Source organism: Danio rerio, chromosome 8 (genome assembly GCF_049306965.1).
Source record: "Danio rerio strain Tuebingen ecotype United States chromosome 8, GRCz12tu, whole genome shotgun sequence".
Lineage (NCBI taxonomy): Eukaryota > Metazoa > Chordata > Actinopteri > Cypriniformes > Danionidae > Danio > Danio rerio.
The window spans coordinates 6,021,950-6,038,852 of record NC_133183.1 but is presented as its reverse complement, the minus strand read 5'-3'; the positions used below and the strand labels follow the sequence as shown (position 1 = coordinate 6,038,852).

General features: G+C 35.5%; 2 protein-coding genes across 15 annotated transcripts in view; one reads left to right on the top strand and one right to left on the bottom strand.

Moving 5' to 3' along the window:
- Positions 1-16,903, bottom strand: part of myl2b (myosin, light chain 2b, regulatory, cardiac, slow) — a 271,503-nt gene that overhangs the window by 46,555 nt on the left and 208,045 nt on the right. The window lies entirely within an intron of this gene.
- dhx37 (DEAH (Asp-Glu-Ala-His) box polypeptide 37) overlaps positions 1-16,903 on the top strand; it is a 57,501-nt gene that overhangs the window by 16,813 nt on the left and 23,785 nt on the right. For all 14 annotated transcript variants that reach the window (NM_001083004.2, XM_073909008.1, XM_073909005.1 and 11 more), the window contains 7 exons: positions 645-793; positions 3,806-3,898; positions 10,012-10,108; positions 12,691-12,804; positions 13,970-14,071; positions 15,491-15,605; positions 16,229-16,327. In NM_001083004.2, coding sequence (NP_001076473.2) covers positions 645-793; positions 3,806-3,898; positions 10,012-10,108; positions 12,691-12,804; positions 13,970-14,071; positions 15,491-15,605; positions 16,229-16,327 — 769 coding nt within the window. The remainder of the gene's footprint in view (positions 1-644; positions 794-3,805; positions 3,899-10,011; positions 10,109-12,690; positions 12,805-13,969; positions 14,072-15,490; positions 15,606-16,228; positions 16,328-16,903) is intronic.

The window sequence follows — 16,903 nt, the reverse complement described above, 5'->3', positions numbered from 1 at the left end:
GGCTGGTGATCAAAAAAGTTAATGTCAAGATACATACTATTAAGATAACATACTCCGAGTTTTCACCTAACCTCCTTTCTGAAACGGGGCCCTTGTATATCATAAAATGCATTTGCCGAATAAACTGACGTAGTGAACATTGCACCCATGTGCCCAATCAGCTGTCTCCATTATGCTTGCCTTGTTTACTCTACTCTTGGTTGCTAGGTGACCAATACTACAGTCAGCTCTTCTAATAGCTTGATGGAAACACACCTGATCCATTCATTAATTTTCCCTTAACTTAGTCCTTTATTTATCAAAGGTCGCCATAGCAACTATCCTGGCATATGTTTATGCAGCAAATGCCCTTCCAGGCGCAACTCAGTTCTGGGAAACACCCATACACGCTTGCATTCACACTCGCACTCAAACACAAACTTAGTTTACTCAATTCACCTATAGCGCATGTGTTTGGACTGTCGGGGAAACCGGAGCACCCGGAGAAACCCACATCAACACAGGGAGAACACGCAAACTTTACACAGAAATGCCAACTGGCCAAGCCGAGACTTGAACCAGCGACCTTCTTACTGTGAGGTGACAGTGCTAACCACTGAGCCACCATGTTGGGTTTGTTTGTAACTTTTGTATGTAAACTGCAGGAGGCTCGTCTGCGGCTGCCGGTTCTGGCCGAGGAGCAGATCATCATGGAGGCCGTGAAGGATCACGAGTGTGTGGTGTTGTGTGGAGAAACGGGCAGTGGTAAAACCACACAGGTGCCTCAGTTTCTGTATGAGGCCGGATTCGCCAGGTAACTGCCAACCTTTTTTTTTTTATACTCGCATGTCACTAAACAAAACTCAATTTCCACAGCCCACTGAACCCGCTATTTGTGATGGGATGTTAATTTACCCAGACACAAGATAGTTAAAAGTATAATTCACCCAAAAATGATTTACCCTCCCTCCAAATCTTTTTTCCCTTTTTTAAAAACAGTTCAGAACAAAACAAACAACAACAACAATTAAAAAGGAAAAAAAAAACAATTTTAAAGGAAAATAGAAACAAAAGAGACATACAATACAAGGGTCAAAGGTCACTGAATACAAACTTATTTACATTCTCATTTATCGTTGATAAAATGATGCTATGTAAAATTTTGTTAAGGGTCACGTATCAAAGATCAACTGGCTCTAAATATATATAAAATAAAAGCACCACAATAAAATTAAAATAAAATTAATACATTTCTTCTCAACCAGTTACCCCAGTATGCAGAAATGTTATAGGCTTGTTGTCTCAAGGTAAATGTCAGTACTTCCATGTGACACACCTCTTTTACAATATCATACTATTCACCTACAGATGGAGGATCTTCCTTGAGCCATTTCTTTGTAATTGCCTTTTTGCTAGTTATTAGTAGTGTGTTTAGAAGATATGAATCATTTTTTGGTATTTCTAAAGAGTGAATTCCCAGCTACATAGTTTTGAAATTACATTCCAGATTCAATCCCATTATTGCATTCATCTCTTTAATGAATTCTTGCCAATATGTGTGTATAATATTACAATCCCAAAATATGTGGAAATGGTCAGCCAATACATTTTCACATTTTCTCCAGCATTCACTGTTTTTTTTATCTCTTGTTTGAAAGTTTTTATTTTATTTTAGGTGTTATAAAGCAGGAATTAGCAAACTTTTTTATTCCGGGACCCACCTAGGCAAGTAATTCAATCTCAAGACCCAGCATAATATTTTAATATGGAAAAATGGGTAAAAAAAATGTATCCATTCAAAGCAGTCAAAAATATATGGTGTGTGGCCTTTTGGATTTTGCGATTTGAAATGCACAAAATGAGGCTTGAAGTGCTTTTTGTGGGATGCTGGCTGTAACTGTGATCATTTTTTTGTTGAAAAAGATACTCTTCTTTTGTCAGAAGAGAATATGATCAACCTTTGTTCAAGCCCCTGGATTATGATCAAGCACCGTCACATCGCAGTAAATTCCACTGCTAGTGTACTAAATAGCTTTTTGATCGACTACTACAAGCTGGAAAACGTCGGATAAATATGCCAATGCAATTAACGTTATTGCTGAATAGATCTAATGTTTACACATTTGCTTGAGGAAGGAATGATGGGGGTAGTTACATTACTATTACTATTTTCCAAAACATCTATGCCCTTCCATAACATTAGCTGACGTTAAAACTAACAGATAGCACTATAGCTATTTATTGATTAGCAATCTGTCAACGTTGGGATGTAAAAAATATGGGACAACAAATAGCTTCAAATGATAGAATACACAGCAAACATTAGAAAATATTGACAATAAAATAAAAAGTTTAGCCTATTAAAATCAATGGCCTGTACAGAAATTAAATAAAGCTACAAAATCTCTTTCACTTTTGATTGTATTTGCATATTGATTAAAGTTACTATAGTTATTTAGTGAAGAGCAGCGGATGAATCTCTCATTGTGTTTTGTTTGATAACAAAGGTGTTCATGTTAGAATGCAAAGATCTGTAATGAAAGTATTCGACTACTTTGGTAAACTGTTTGTGCTCATTTAAGAGAAAATTAGTAGTGTTTAAAATAAAACACGCAGGATGGAGCAAAAAATAAAAACACACAAAAAAAGAAGCACTTTTCCGACGGTCCCTTACTGAGAGCACCGCTCAGCGCGAGCTTTACCGGCTAGACACAGATTGCAAAAGCTCAAACGGAGCAGTGCTCGTAATGTTGAGCGAAAAAAGAAAAAAAAAGAAAGAAAGAAAAAGACAGCTGTGAAACATAACCAGCTTTGTTTTTTTTGTAGGAAAAACACTTTAGATATTTTTAGGGTAAGAGGTTTTTGAGTTATTGCCGTCAATCGTACTGGTTTTGATTCTTTTCAACACAAAATAACATATAATGAAGGAAGCTGAAAACCCGTAACATAGACTTCCATAGTAATTTTCTTTTTTTTTTTTCCCAAATATGTTCATTGATCAACCATTTTGAGGGATGTAAACAAAAGCAGTCACACTTTACAATAAGGTTTATTAGTTAATGTTATTTAATGCATTTACTAACATGAACAAACAATAAACAATACATTTACTACTGTATTTGTTCATGTTAGTTAACATTAGTTAATGAAAATCCAGTTGTTCATTGTTAGTTCATGTTAACTCATGGTGCATTAACTAATGTTAACAAGCATGGACTTGGATGTTAATAATGCATTAGTAAATGTTTAATTATGATTAATAAATGCTGTACATGTGTTGTTCATGATTAGTTCATGTTAGTAAATGCATTAACTAATGAACCTTATTGCAAAGTGTTACCACAGAAGCAATGGTCCTAACATATTTCCTGTTTTACATTTTTATAATTTCTATAAAAAGTCACATATTCATATTGTTATGAAAGCTGTTTTAACATTAAGTTATGATTGAATTGCCTCTTGTTACAGTTAGGAAATCGTTTGATAACAAGCAGGAAATGTTCATGGGCCAATGATATCATCACACTGAAATGGTCTATATGGCCTTAAAGGGATAGTTCACAATTTACTCACTATTTACTCACCCTTAAGTGGTCTCAAACTTTTATGAGTTTCTTTTAAATTCAAAAGACGAGCCTTTTAATAAAGCTGAAAACCTGTTGACTTTCACAGTAGAAATAAAACGAGTAAAGGCGTAAATAATGACAGAATTTTCATTTATTTCTCCTGTAATACCATCAGGTTTAAAACCATTGGTCTGTGTTATCGGTCTTTGTGTGCAATGTGTGTTTTCTGTCTCTCATGGTTTGTGTACGTGTTTTTTCAGCTCTGGTGGGATTATTGGTGTGACGGAGCCCAGGAGAGTAGCGGCGATCAGCATGTCTCACCGTGTAGCCACTGAGATGAACTTGTCCAGCGGGTAAATCACTTATATTGTCATAGTTTAAGATCACAACATCAAAAGTGTCTTCTAAAGCGTGAAAATACCTTAATATGTTTTTGCAGATATGTAACCCCCAGGGGTCTGAGGTGATTTTAGGGCCCCTGAGATGTTTTGACATGCCCTGACATTTGTGCTTATTTCAGCTACTTATTACATAGTACTGGCCAACATGTAAGTTTTGTATTCAGCACAAACTGTGCTGCAAAAATATGTGAGAAATATTGATGTACACAATTGTGTTCTTTTAGAGAAAAGATATTATGCATGGTTGGTAAGTTTTGGAGAAAAAAGGAAGCTGAAATAAGGTCCAAAAAATCCACTGAATGTGCCTGAATAAGACTTTTGAGTAACCAGTCTTGTAGGCTAAAATATTCACTTCACAATTATGTGAAAAGTATTCTGTTCTCTCTATCAAAGAAAACATTACAAAGAATTACAATTTTTTTTAAGATTGTTTTGGGAGCTCTCAGCTTTATGCGTGAGTGATGATGGTCATGAATAACTCACACCTTGAGAGACAATAGACACTCCCCCACTCACCCAACAGGGCATTGTAAAATCTCTCTTTTAAATTCATATTTTAAATAGGAAGCTTTACAATATTATATTTGTGCATATACATTAGGGCTGCTCGATTTTGGGAAAAATCATAATCACGATTATTTTGGTCATAATTATAATCACGATTATTTAAAACGATAATCAGTTGAAGTCAAAAGTATTAGCGCTCCTGAGAACTTTTTATTTATTTTTTAAATAACTATTTCCCAAATTATGTTTAACAGAGCAAGGAATTTTAACAGTGTTTACTATAATATTTTTTTCTTCTAGGCTTATTTGTTTTATTTAAGCTAGAATAAAAGCAGGTTCAAATATTTTGAAACTCATTTTAGGGTCAATATTATTAGCCGCCTTAAGATAAATATATATATTTTTGATTGTCTGCAGAAGAGACTACTGTTATACAATGACTTGCCTAATTACTCAATTAAGCCTTTGAATTGCACTTTAATCTATTTAAATATTATTTACTGTCATCATAGCAAAGATAAAAGAAATCAGTAATTAGAAATGAGTTATCAAAGATATTATGTTCATAAATCTTCTTTCCATCAAACAGAAATTGGAGAAAAAGGGTTGCTAATATTCAGGACTGCTAATAATTCTGACTTCAGCTGTATACATACAGTTATTTTCCACCCTGCAAAGGAAAGAGAGATAAATACAATAGAATAAAAATATTAAACAAACTGTGCTTTAAGCATCTTCACTGTAAGAAAAACACGTTAGCTACAAAAATCCTTCAGTCAAGAGCAGTGAGGGGTTTTCTCATTTTGTTTGATTAATGATAAAAACGGGCGGCAGCAGGAACATCGCGCTGTCTCTTTAAGATGACTTTAAATGTGTGCGCTCCTCTGCTCGTCTCAGTGTGCGAATGAGACCAAATGCTGACCGGCCGCATGCGTCTGGCTGTGTGTGCCTGACGCACACACACATAAGCACGCGGTCTTTCGCGCTTTTAAGAGCAACAAACGTAAACAGCTGGAAAGAGGGCGGTATATGATGCAATAATCGTTTATCTCAATTAATGCTTTTTCATAATCGTTTGAAGCCAAAATCGAAATTCGGATTTTCGATTAATTGCACAGCCCTAATATACATTAGCCAGTACTGAAGCCAAATCTGGAGCTCATCTTACAAAATAACTTATGATAACGGTCCAAAAACTAGTACACACAAATTTATGTTACAGAAAAATATTGGGAAAAAGGAAAAACTTAGTTTGTAGGTTGTAATTTTTTTTTGTTTGTATTATTTGGTTGAATTTAATGATATTGTCTTTCAATTTCTCAATATGTTTGATGACTAAAATATTATTTAGATAAATATATCTGTTTAGGAAATCTGTTTTGTTTAAATGCACCAAAATACATATGGTAGAGATGGTATTTGACCCAAAGTGTATAGGTGACCATCGTCAAGTGGTTGTGCACGACCATCCTATCACTCAGTCAGAAACTTATAAGTACTTGGGCATTTACATTGACAGCACATGGGCGTGGTGTACGACAAAGTTTCAGTGGACGTCTTGCTTACTCGAGAAATGTCTACAGTAAAGCTGTACAGGTCGTTTACATGAGTAGCACTTCTCACAAAACAGATGCTTCATACACATAAATACTTATTTATAAATGTGTATTACCATGAACATGAGTTGATTATAACTGCAGATCAATGACAGTGCGAAATAGCCTACTGTAACGTCTGTAATTATATTAAATAAATAAATAAATGCAACGTGTATGAACACATACAGACCCTCACAGTCTTTAATATGTTACCATTTACAAAAAAACTACACACAGCATGCATGTATGCCTCATTTGGGTTCAAAAACAACAAAATATAGTTAGAGCAAACCTCTTATATGTGTCTTTAATCTTCAGCAGCACATGTAGCCTCTGTTAGAAAGTAACAGAGGCTATATCATTCTGTCATTCTGAGTTCATAATAGTCCATAAAAGTCCATATGGTGATGATAATAGTTAAACATGGCAGTTTGTTCATGTTTTGGGTTGCTAAAGCATCATTTGCTGCTTTTTTCCGTTTTCTCCTTTGTTTTTTCGTGCTTCACTCTCGACAGAGTCACTTGTGACAGGATCTGATATCAGAGCACTTCAATGATCACGAGCACGTTATTATCATCAGCTCAAACATTTCTTTATTTTTTTAAAATATAGACTCGCGGTGAGCTTTTTGGATGAAGTGAAACCGCTCACACTTTTAGACGGGCTTGTAAAACAACTACAGGACACAGCAGATTTTGTTCTTGGCTTTGTGTCTGTTCATCAAGACAACGACAAGGCTTGTCTGAGTTTGGGTCGATCATGGCTCGTTATTATACGTATATATTATTTCAGTGTAATGTCTTGGCGGTGTTTTTAAAAATGCCGCTTCCTTTGTTTTCATTCTCCTGCTTCTGTGTGTGACGTATCTCCGTAAACCAATAACATTCAGTTGCGCGTCTTGCTCTGCCTTATGGTACCCTTTGGGCTAGTTGGTACCCTTTGCAAAGGGTGACCAAAAAGTGGTACGGTACGGTTCGTTTTCGGTAACCTTTGACAGTGGAAACGGCCATAAAAGCGTACCGTACCGCACCACTCAGTGAAAATGGGCCATTATGGACATTGTTCCACTAGAACAGTCCACTGCCTAAATTAACAGAGCAAAGATTTAATTAACTCTTCATTGGAACCAAAAACATGACAATTTAATCTTCATTATTAACTTAAGTGATTTAATTTAACGACGTAGGTGTGGAAAAAAGTAATTGATTTTTATTACTTTTGTGTTTTTATTTTTTATTAGAAAAATGTTCTAACAACAGATGAATCTAACTTTCTCTTTTGTATGATACCATCTACTGACCAGGCATACTTCCTTTTTTTCTGTGCTGCATACTTTTTTGATGGAACTGCTGACGGGGAAAATAGCAGAATAATAATAAATTTAGTGTGAGGGCCCTTGTTCCAGACTGCTGTTTAATACAAAGTCTAGACCTGTAACAAGGAGCATGATGCTTGAAGAAGTTATAGAAATATATTAAAGATGCATGTAATTGTTCAGTTCTGGTATGCAGAGAAGGGTTGCAGAAAGAGGAAGTATGTCTGGGGTAGGGCTGTGCAATTAATCGAAAATCCGATTTCGATTTTGGCTTGTAACGATTATAAAAAGCCATAATCGAGATAAACGATTATTCCATCACGTACCGCCCCCTTTCCAGTTGTACACGTGTGAAAACTCTTTGCCTCTGCAAAGCTCAGTTTCATGTGTAAATGACTAAAAGCATGTGCTGTAATGTAACTTTTGCAGCACGGGATGCGCATCATTCATATTTTTTAAAGTGCAAAAGAGCACGTGCTGTTGTGTGTGTGTGCGCGCCGTGCTTAGCCTCAGACAGGTAGCGTGTGTGTGTTTGCGCGCGCGCCGCGCTTAGCCTCGGACAGCAGAGCACACACACATCTAACGCCATCTTAATGTGAGCGATTTAATGGTCAAATACATGCACATTTGTGTCAGAGCGCTGTGTTTAGTGATTTTTCATATTAACCCTCATTTGTGTAATAAACTAACAAGTTGAGAATCAAAAGACACGAGAAAGAGAAACCATATCAGACTCAGAGCCGCCCTATTCTTAAAGTGACAGCGTGCAATATTCCTGCTGCTGCCGACTGTTTTTATCATTAATCAATAATAAAATCAAAAATACAGTGAAGATGCTTAAAGCACAGTTTAAACATAGCAGATTTAATAACTCATTTCTAATAACTGATTTCTTTTATCTTTGCTATGATGACAGAACATTATATTTTACTAGTATCTTAAAAAACATCTAGTATTCAGCTTAAAGTGACATTCAAAGGCTTCACTAGGGTAAATAGACAAGTCATTGTATAACAGTAGTTTCTTATGCAGACAATCAAACATAAATATTGCTTAAAGGGGCTAATAATATCGAGCTATTAAAATAGGTTTAAAAATATTCAAACCTGCTTTTATTCTAGCTGAAACAAAACAAATAAGCCTTTCTCCAGAAGAAAAAAATATTATAGGAAATACTGTAAAAAAAAAAAACTGTTAAAACATAATTTGGGAAATATTTATATATAAAAATAAATTCACAGTAGGATGAATAATTTTGACTTCAACTGATAATCGTTTTGAATAATCGTGATTACAATAATCGTGATTATGATTTTTCCCATAATCGAGCAGCCCTAGTCTGGGGTACAAGAGCCAAAGGACTGCAAAATGACCTGGAGAATCCACCTGTTAATTTCAGTTGTGCATATATGCTGGAGTCAGGGAAATGTATGTTAGTTGCGAACCACTTGAATATAATTCTTGCATTGGGGTAACGTAACCCAGAGCTCTGGCATCGAATTATTCATTTGTGTGTAATAAATTACTAATATTTTTGGCATTGAAGAAAACCCTCTTCAGACCTTTTCTTATTGAACACGCATGGATTTGGCTTTAAATTCCAACATAGGAGAAATTATTAAGATGCCTTTAGACACAGGTGTCAAACTCAGTTCCAAAAGGGCCGCAGCTCTGCACAGTTTAGTTCCAACCCTAATTTAACACACCTAATCAAAGTAATTGAGTCCTTCAGGCTTGTTTGAAACCTACAGGTAAGTGTGTTGGAGCAGGGTTGGAACTAAACTGTGCAGGGCCTCGGCCCTCCAGGAATAGAGTTTGACACCCCTGCCTTAAGATATAGGTGACAAGAATTTCTGTTTGATTCGTTTTACAATTAATGTATAAATCTTTTCATTTGTGTATTTCTCTGACATTATGTATATAATGTGCATATTTTTTCTTTATTTTTACTCCCTTTTATACTTGTTTACAGATTTCTGTATGCAAATATGCATATATTCATATTGCGTATTTGTTTGTCTGTACATATATGTTATTTGTAAATTTTTATTTGGTTTCATATTGTTATCAACCATGCATTACATGTTGAACCAAGTCAATGTTGAGGAATTCTGCTATTACCATTGTTGATAACCATGTTTACTAAAATCACAAAGTCCCGTAAAAAAACTGCTCCAGTGTTTTCAGCCACTAGGTGTCAAACCTACATACTGCACCCTTAAAAGAGTAGTTTACCCCAAGAATTAAAAGCATCCCATGATTTACTCTACCTCAAACATCCTATCTGGATGACATTCATTTTTCAGGATTATTTTACATATGATCTTAGAATTTTCCAGCTCTTGTTTTATCTGCAGTCTAAAATAATTGTACTATTAATTTGTTTTTTTTATGATCATATGAATGCGTTATTTTTAAATAATTGTGCTAATCCATCTGTTCTTTCCCCTGTAGTGTGTAGTGACCAGCATTTCCATTCAATCTGTGTCCATTTTTAAATTAAAAATGATTTAATGTCGACTTTTTGACGTCGACAGTGTCTCTGCATGTGTGTGCATTGCTGCAGTTATTTTTAGACCCTTTACAAACATCCTGTTTAATGCCAAACTGAAGTCAACTGAAATGATGTGTGTTTGTGTGTTCAGGGTGGTGTCTTATCAGATCAGGTACGAGGGGAATGTGACAGAAAACACAAAGATCAAGGTTATGACAGACGGTGTACTGCTGAAAGAAATTCAGAGGGTAACTCGCATGCACAAACACACACCAGGTATTTTATAATACACGTGCTATGCAAAGTGTGCAGATTCAGAAGTATTTCTCCCATTTCTTTTGTTCTTGTAGGAATTTCAAAATGGCAAAAAGCTACAAGGGATTTATCAGAGATTTATCTGAATATCTTTCAGAGATTGGAAGATTTGCGAGTTAGTGTGATGATAACCTTCTAGCTTTGAATGTCAGTCAAGCCCTGTTTACACTAATAAGTTTTATTTTTAAAACAGCATTTTAGAATGAAAACCGTCTGCGTCCACATTTGCGTTTCACCTAGCGTTTCTAAAAAGATCTCCCTCCACACTAATACCACTGAAAACGCACATCATGTGACACACACACACTGGCATGCGCTGCAGCGTATGCGCCCGTCTAAGCTCCAGGCAGTCAGCGGGTGCTTTGAGCACAGCTCCCCGGGTGAGAGTATTGCAGGTCGGACAGTTCACCAAGGATCTTCTGCTGGACTTCATCTCACTATAATTGTCAAACCTGATATTTAATTCATCAGGGGCCTCATGTACAAAGACTTGCGTTAAATTCATACTAAAAAATTGCGTACGGACAAAGCTGTTAATGTGCTCAGTGTGCTCAGTGTCACGTTAATTCGGATGTACAAAGAGAATAGCCTATGCGTGGGATTCCGCATACGCAGTTTTTCATACATATGAATCTTTTACTGCGTACGCGGAATCCCACGCACATCCGAATTAACGTGAAACTGAGCGCACGTGCACGAGCGCAAAAACCTTCAGGTGTCTTAATGTAATGTCCATGGCGTGATTTATGCAGGTGATGTAGCTATGCACTACTTTTATATTAGTTTATATTGGTTACATGGCGGACATTGCATTCTCTCGCTCTTGTTAACATGCTTAAATACCTGTGCTATGACAATATAAAAGCTGTATAAGTCCTCGTTTATGAGATTTAAGGTTTGCAACTCTGCTGAAGTTTGTTCTGAAATGAACGTGTCAGACTTGACGTCATTCGATTTGGTTTTAATGATGCGCATTGACAGGGGAAAATCCGATCTACCTGCTTACACTCCAGACACAAGAACACAGATCCGATTCATATCGGATAAATTTCCACATATGAACAAGGCCTGAATCTGATTTAAGTAAATCGGAATCTATGTGATTTGTTCTTGCTTACACAGACATGGGCCATATCCGATCTGTGCCACATGGAATTGAGTCCCTTGAACAGTGCAGTGTAAATGCATTTAAGACATGCAAAACAAATAGTTTGTGACTTCTTTGCTGTAAATTAAATGGATATAAAAACTATTTTTAACCAGTAAGCATTAAGCTATTAAATAGTCGTGGCTTGGATTTAAAGTATTTGGGAGAGGGGTACACTTCTTTATTTATTTACTTATGTATTTATATACACATCTGCTTTTGTATTTTTGCATTATTTTTCTATGTATGTGATGACTGCAGGACTGTCTAAGACAAGTTTCCCTAACTGGGACAATAAAGTTTTACCTTACCTTAAGGAGAATCGTAGCATTACAAATTTTGAAAATTTAAATGATAAATATACAGTTTTATATACAAAAAAATGTAAATACAAAGTTATGAGCCCTGCTTTTAAAGGTTCTTTTCAGATGTTTCCCAAGTGCTTTTTAACAGAACTCGGACATTTTTCACAGTGTTTCCTTTTATGCTTTTCTTCTGAATAATTTCTCTATATATATCATCAATATATATTATTACAAAAATTAATTATTTAAAAAAAAAAAAAAAAAAAAATATATATATATATATATATATATATATATATATATATATATATATATATATATTATTTATTTTTTTTAACTGCTAAGGTTAATTTTGTTAGTCCTCTTAAGTAATTATGATTTTTCGATTGTCTATAGAGCAAACAACTGTTGTCCAATGTTGCCCAATTAACATAATTTGCCTATTTATCCTAGTTAAGCCTTTAAAAGTCACTTTCAGCTGAAATCTAGTAAACAAGATACTAGTTTACTAATAAACTAGTATCTTGCAAAATAACTAGTTAAATATTATGTATTCTCATCAGGACAAAGTTAAAAGATATTAGAGTTGCACTTATTTGTATATTCAATTTACGCTATTAACAAAGCATTAACTAGGACATTTAGCTCAAAGCACTAATTGGCTGTTTATTAGTAGTTGAGTTTAGGTATTAGTTATCGATTAGGGATGTAAAATAAGATCCTACTTTTATAAGTGCTAATAAACAGTTAATATCTGTAATTATATAATAAACCAGTGATTAGTTAATAACTTAAACTAAAGTGTTAATGGAATTAGTAATTAAAATAATTGTTTAAACAAGGAAAATTTTGTTTTTGTTGTTGTTATACCCGTTAAAGTATTTATTTTGCAGCTTAGATCAATATTGTGATAATATCGCATATCTTCATACAAGCGTCAGCAGTTAATTGTAACAAAATAAAACTTGATACCGGAATAAGCCTAATGTATTTCTGTTCTAACATGATGTTCGAACATAAAGCTTTAGCTCAGCGATCTTCTTTTTTGTATTTTTTTTTTCAGGATTTCCTGCTGCAGAAGTACAGTGTGATCATCATAGACGAGGCTCATGAGCGCAGCGTTTACACTGATATCCTCATCGGCCTCCTCTCTCGCATCGTTCCCCTCCGCAACAAGGTAAAACACTTGATCATGCATGGTGGTTTAGGTAAGGACTGCACAATTATTTGAAATATTTTCGTGATCGATATGCACAACATGAAAGAACATAGCTAGATAGATTAAGAGAAATCGAGCAAACATTTGTAATTGTTTAATAGATGAAATGTTGCTGGTATATAAAACACTTGTAATGTACTTACAAACTTATTAAAATAAAATATGAAAATTATTAGTTCTTTTGCTGTTTATAAACTCCAGTTTTGATCATGTATAATGAGGACGTTCTCATGTCACACTCAGTGTGTCCCAATGTGTTGTGAACCAAGCTCATCAGTACACTTATTAGTGCCCAAATTCACCTCTCCAAATGCGCACCTCTCAAAAAATGTAACTACACATCACAACGACACATAGTGCAAGCTCTGTGATTGGTTGGCTTGGTAGTGCAATCTCCAGTGCCTAGACTGCAACTCTGCACAAGACGTTTGGCCAGGGGAGAAATGGTCGTGCCCAACTCAGCCTGGGTTCTCTCGAGGTTTTTAAAGTTGTCCCAATGTGTAGTGAACCAAGCTCATCAGTGCACTTATTAGTGCCAAAAATCATGCACACAACCTACTGATGAACGACCCCAGTAGCTAGGGTGTTGATTGAGACATGGTTCGGGATCTGTAGAGCTGTGCATCGATGGATTTGCTGTTCAGTGTTTGGACTCTCAGTAGTGAATATTAAACCACACTGAACTGAACTCTGAAATCTGGGCTACACTGTTTCAATTTACTATAATCTGCTATGCGAAGCTGCTTTGGCACAATCTACATTGCAAAAGCGCTACACAAATAAAGGTGAATTGAATTGAAAAATAGTGATGACAAGCGCGAGCAGTGCTGAGACCCGCGAGCTTGATGAGTCGATTGTTTACAAGTGTCTGGTCATGTGAAGGAGCTCCAGATGGAAACTTTTGTTTTGTGTTTACCTTATGATTAAAGTTGTTGCACGTCCCGTTTCTGAATGAGCGAGTTTGAGCTACTTATAGTGTTTAGAAAAAACAAAGCACACGTGAAGAATCTCGACACAGAGAATCAAAAACACATACTGCCAGCTACCGTACGGCAGGCGATTACTCGACGCAGAAGTGTAAATCAGCCTTTAGCATGTCTGTAATGCCATCTGCAATTCACAGAAAGGTTTACCCATGAAGCTGATCATCATGTCGGCGACGCTGCGTGTGGAGGATTTCACTGAGAACAAGAGACTCTTCAGCTCTCCTCCACCCGTCATCAAGGTCAGAGTCTTCAAGTCTTTTATTTTTTTAGGATTCATATTTTTTATTTTCTTTAATAATTTAACAGTACCATCAGTTTGCACATTTTTTACATAATTTTAGCACCCCCTTCCTCTCCTCAACAGCATCAGCTACTGTAATTAGATGTTGCTACTCTGTTAAATGACACTGTATTCAACCAGTTAAACTCTGCTGCTTTTTTGGGGATTTCCGCCTGGATTTTGCCTACCCAAATTTAAAAGCTTACCTAATCCACATGTAGAGGTGTAAATGCAAATATTTGGTATCATTTTAGAGAAAACCCTTTGAATTTTCATAAAACGCTATTGAAAGTATTTAAAATATCTGTATATGTTGTCTGTGTTATAATAAACACCTAAAAAAAAGAGGCGCTTTTTGTACTTTTTTTTTCTAAACTCAAATTCGAAAGTGCACCTTTTAGGTTCTGTGTGGTCTAGCATGCTGTAATTATTTTGGTGGTTCCTGCGCATGTCTGTAATCATAAGAAAAAAAGAAAAATGTCTCTACCATAATCTATGCAAAAGTTATTGTATTCCAACTGATGAGAGGTGCTGTACAAGCCACAGGGACCGACCATTGTTTTCATATTTCACTACTTTTTTTTGTTTGATCAAACATAATTCATTGTTTTTGACCACGTCAGACAAACCGTATGAGCACCGGCAAGAGCTTTCATTTGAGCTACAACTTGTACATGTGTCATTTGAAAAATATGAAAATGAACCAATGTTCAATACCCAGCTCGGGTATCCAAAACACTGTGTATTTAAGTGTAAATAACTTTTGTACAGTAGAATAAAAACCAAAGTGATGTGCATAAACCGGTAACATATTTTATGCATATGTGCAAAAAATATAGCATCTACACTTTCAAACGAAAACACTTACGAGGGTCTGGTGCAATGCTAGCCCTTTAAATCTTAAAGCGAAAGTCGATGACATCACAGACCCGGTACCGGGTCTGCAGAGTTCAACTGGTTAACTGTAATATAAACTGTATTTTGCTGTAGGACAGCTATGCAGTATGTTACTTTGTTTTAATGTTGCATTTTGGAAATTACTGTATATTTTACAGTAAAAATATACATACAATTCTAAAAATACAGGCATACAGTGAGATAAATGGTGCTGTAATTGTTAAAACAGTATTCTTGCTGTTATTGATTTACAGTTATTTACTGGCAAGTGAGTTGCTTTAGATTCTGCCTGGAAATTGTTAATGGTGTATCATAAAATCCAGTAAACACAGATAAATGATATCAACTCAAAAAATAAAATCAGATAATTGCACTTTTTTCAAGTCTTCTGTAAGCAAATGACTTGTGTTATGATGTATGATGAAACCGCTGTTGTCCAATGCATGATTATTTTAACCCTGGTTTTTGTGTCTACATGCAGGTGGAGGCCCGTCAGTTTGCGGTCACTGTTCATTTTAATAAGCGCACACCAATGGACGACTACACTGGAGAAACTTTCCGGAAGATCTGCAAGATTCACCGCATGCTGCCGCCAGGTATGTTAAACACTTATACTGTAGATGATAAACTCATAAAGGTAGATTATATGTACAGAAAAACACTCATGCTGTGCTCTGAATGTATTTTTAATTTAAGTCAATATTATTCGCCCTCCAGTGATTTTTTTTTTTTTTCTTTCTTTTTCAAATATTTTGCAAATGATGTTAAACAGAGCAAGGGATTTTTTACAGTATTTCCTATAATATTTTTTATTTTGGAGAAAGTCTAATTTGTTTTATTTTGGCTAGAATAAAAGCAGTTTTTAATTTTTTAAAACCATTTTAAGGTCAAAATTATTAGCCACCTTTTTTCATTAGTCTACAGAACAAACCACTGTTATACAGTAACTTGCCTAATTACTCTAACCTGCCTAATTAACCTAGTTAAGCCTTTGACTGTCATTTTAAGCTGAATAATAGTGTCTTGAAAAATATCTTGTCAAATATTATTTACTGTCATCATGGCAAAGATTAAATAAATCAGTTATTAGAAATGAGTTATTAAAACTATTATATTTAGAAATGTGTTGAAAAAAATATCCCTGTTAAACAGAAATTCAGGGCACAAATTATAAAGGAGGGTTAATAATTCTGACTTCTCCTACATGTGTGTGTTGCAGGTGGCATTCTGGTGTTTCTGACGGGTCAAGCTGAGGTTCATTCTGTGTGTCGGAGGCTGAGAAAAGCTTTCCCTTATAAACCAAACCGAGAGCACACAGGTACGCACTGATTAGATTCATCTAGTGTCATCCAATTATGCCTCATTTGATGTTACTTTTAATGTGGTATGTACATGTACCCGTTTGTGAATGTAGAAGCTCTGCAAAGTTACAATAGTCAGAGTGTGCTTTCTTAGAGTCATTAGCCCCTTTCACACATACAGACCTTTCTGGAAAGGTTGTATGTGTAAACAGGTCCTTTTTGAAAATACCGGTAAATTCGTTCTGGCTATATTCCGGTAAGAGAAGTTGTAACATTACCGGTAATTTGCCGGAATGCTGCGCTGTGTGAACGCAGAAGGAAGATTGCCGTAATAAGCGTGTGCACGTCTAGAACGTGCTGACGAGAGACGTCTGCTTTAGCCAATCACAACAGTCAGACGCATTTACGTCCGCGCGGTTTGTGAGAATAAGAGCCTTTGAATATTTTTCCAGACACATTTAGCTGCTAGAAGTTAGTCAGATCACGTTTATATGTTCTTCTTAATGCCAACTGTGTAAATAATCATCGATGAGATGCTTATGATAAGCCGTTGTTTGTTTACCTTCAAGCTTTGCGTGTGCCTGTGAAACAGC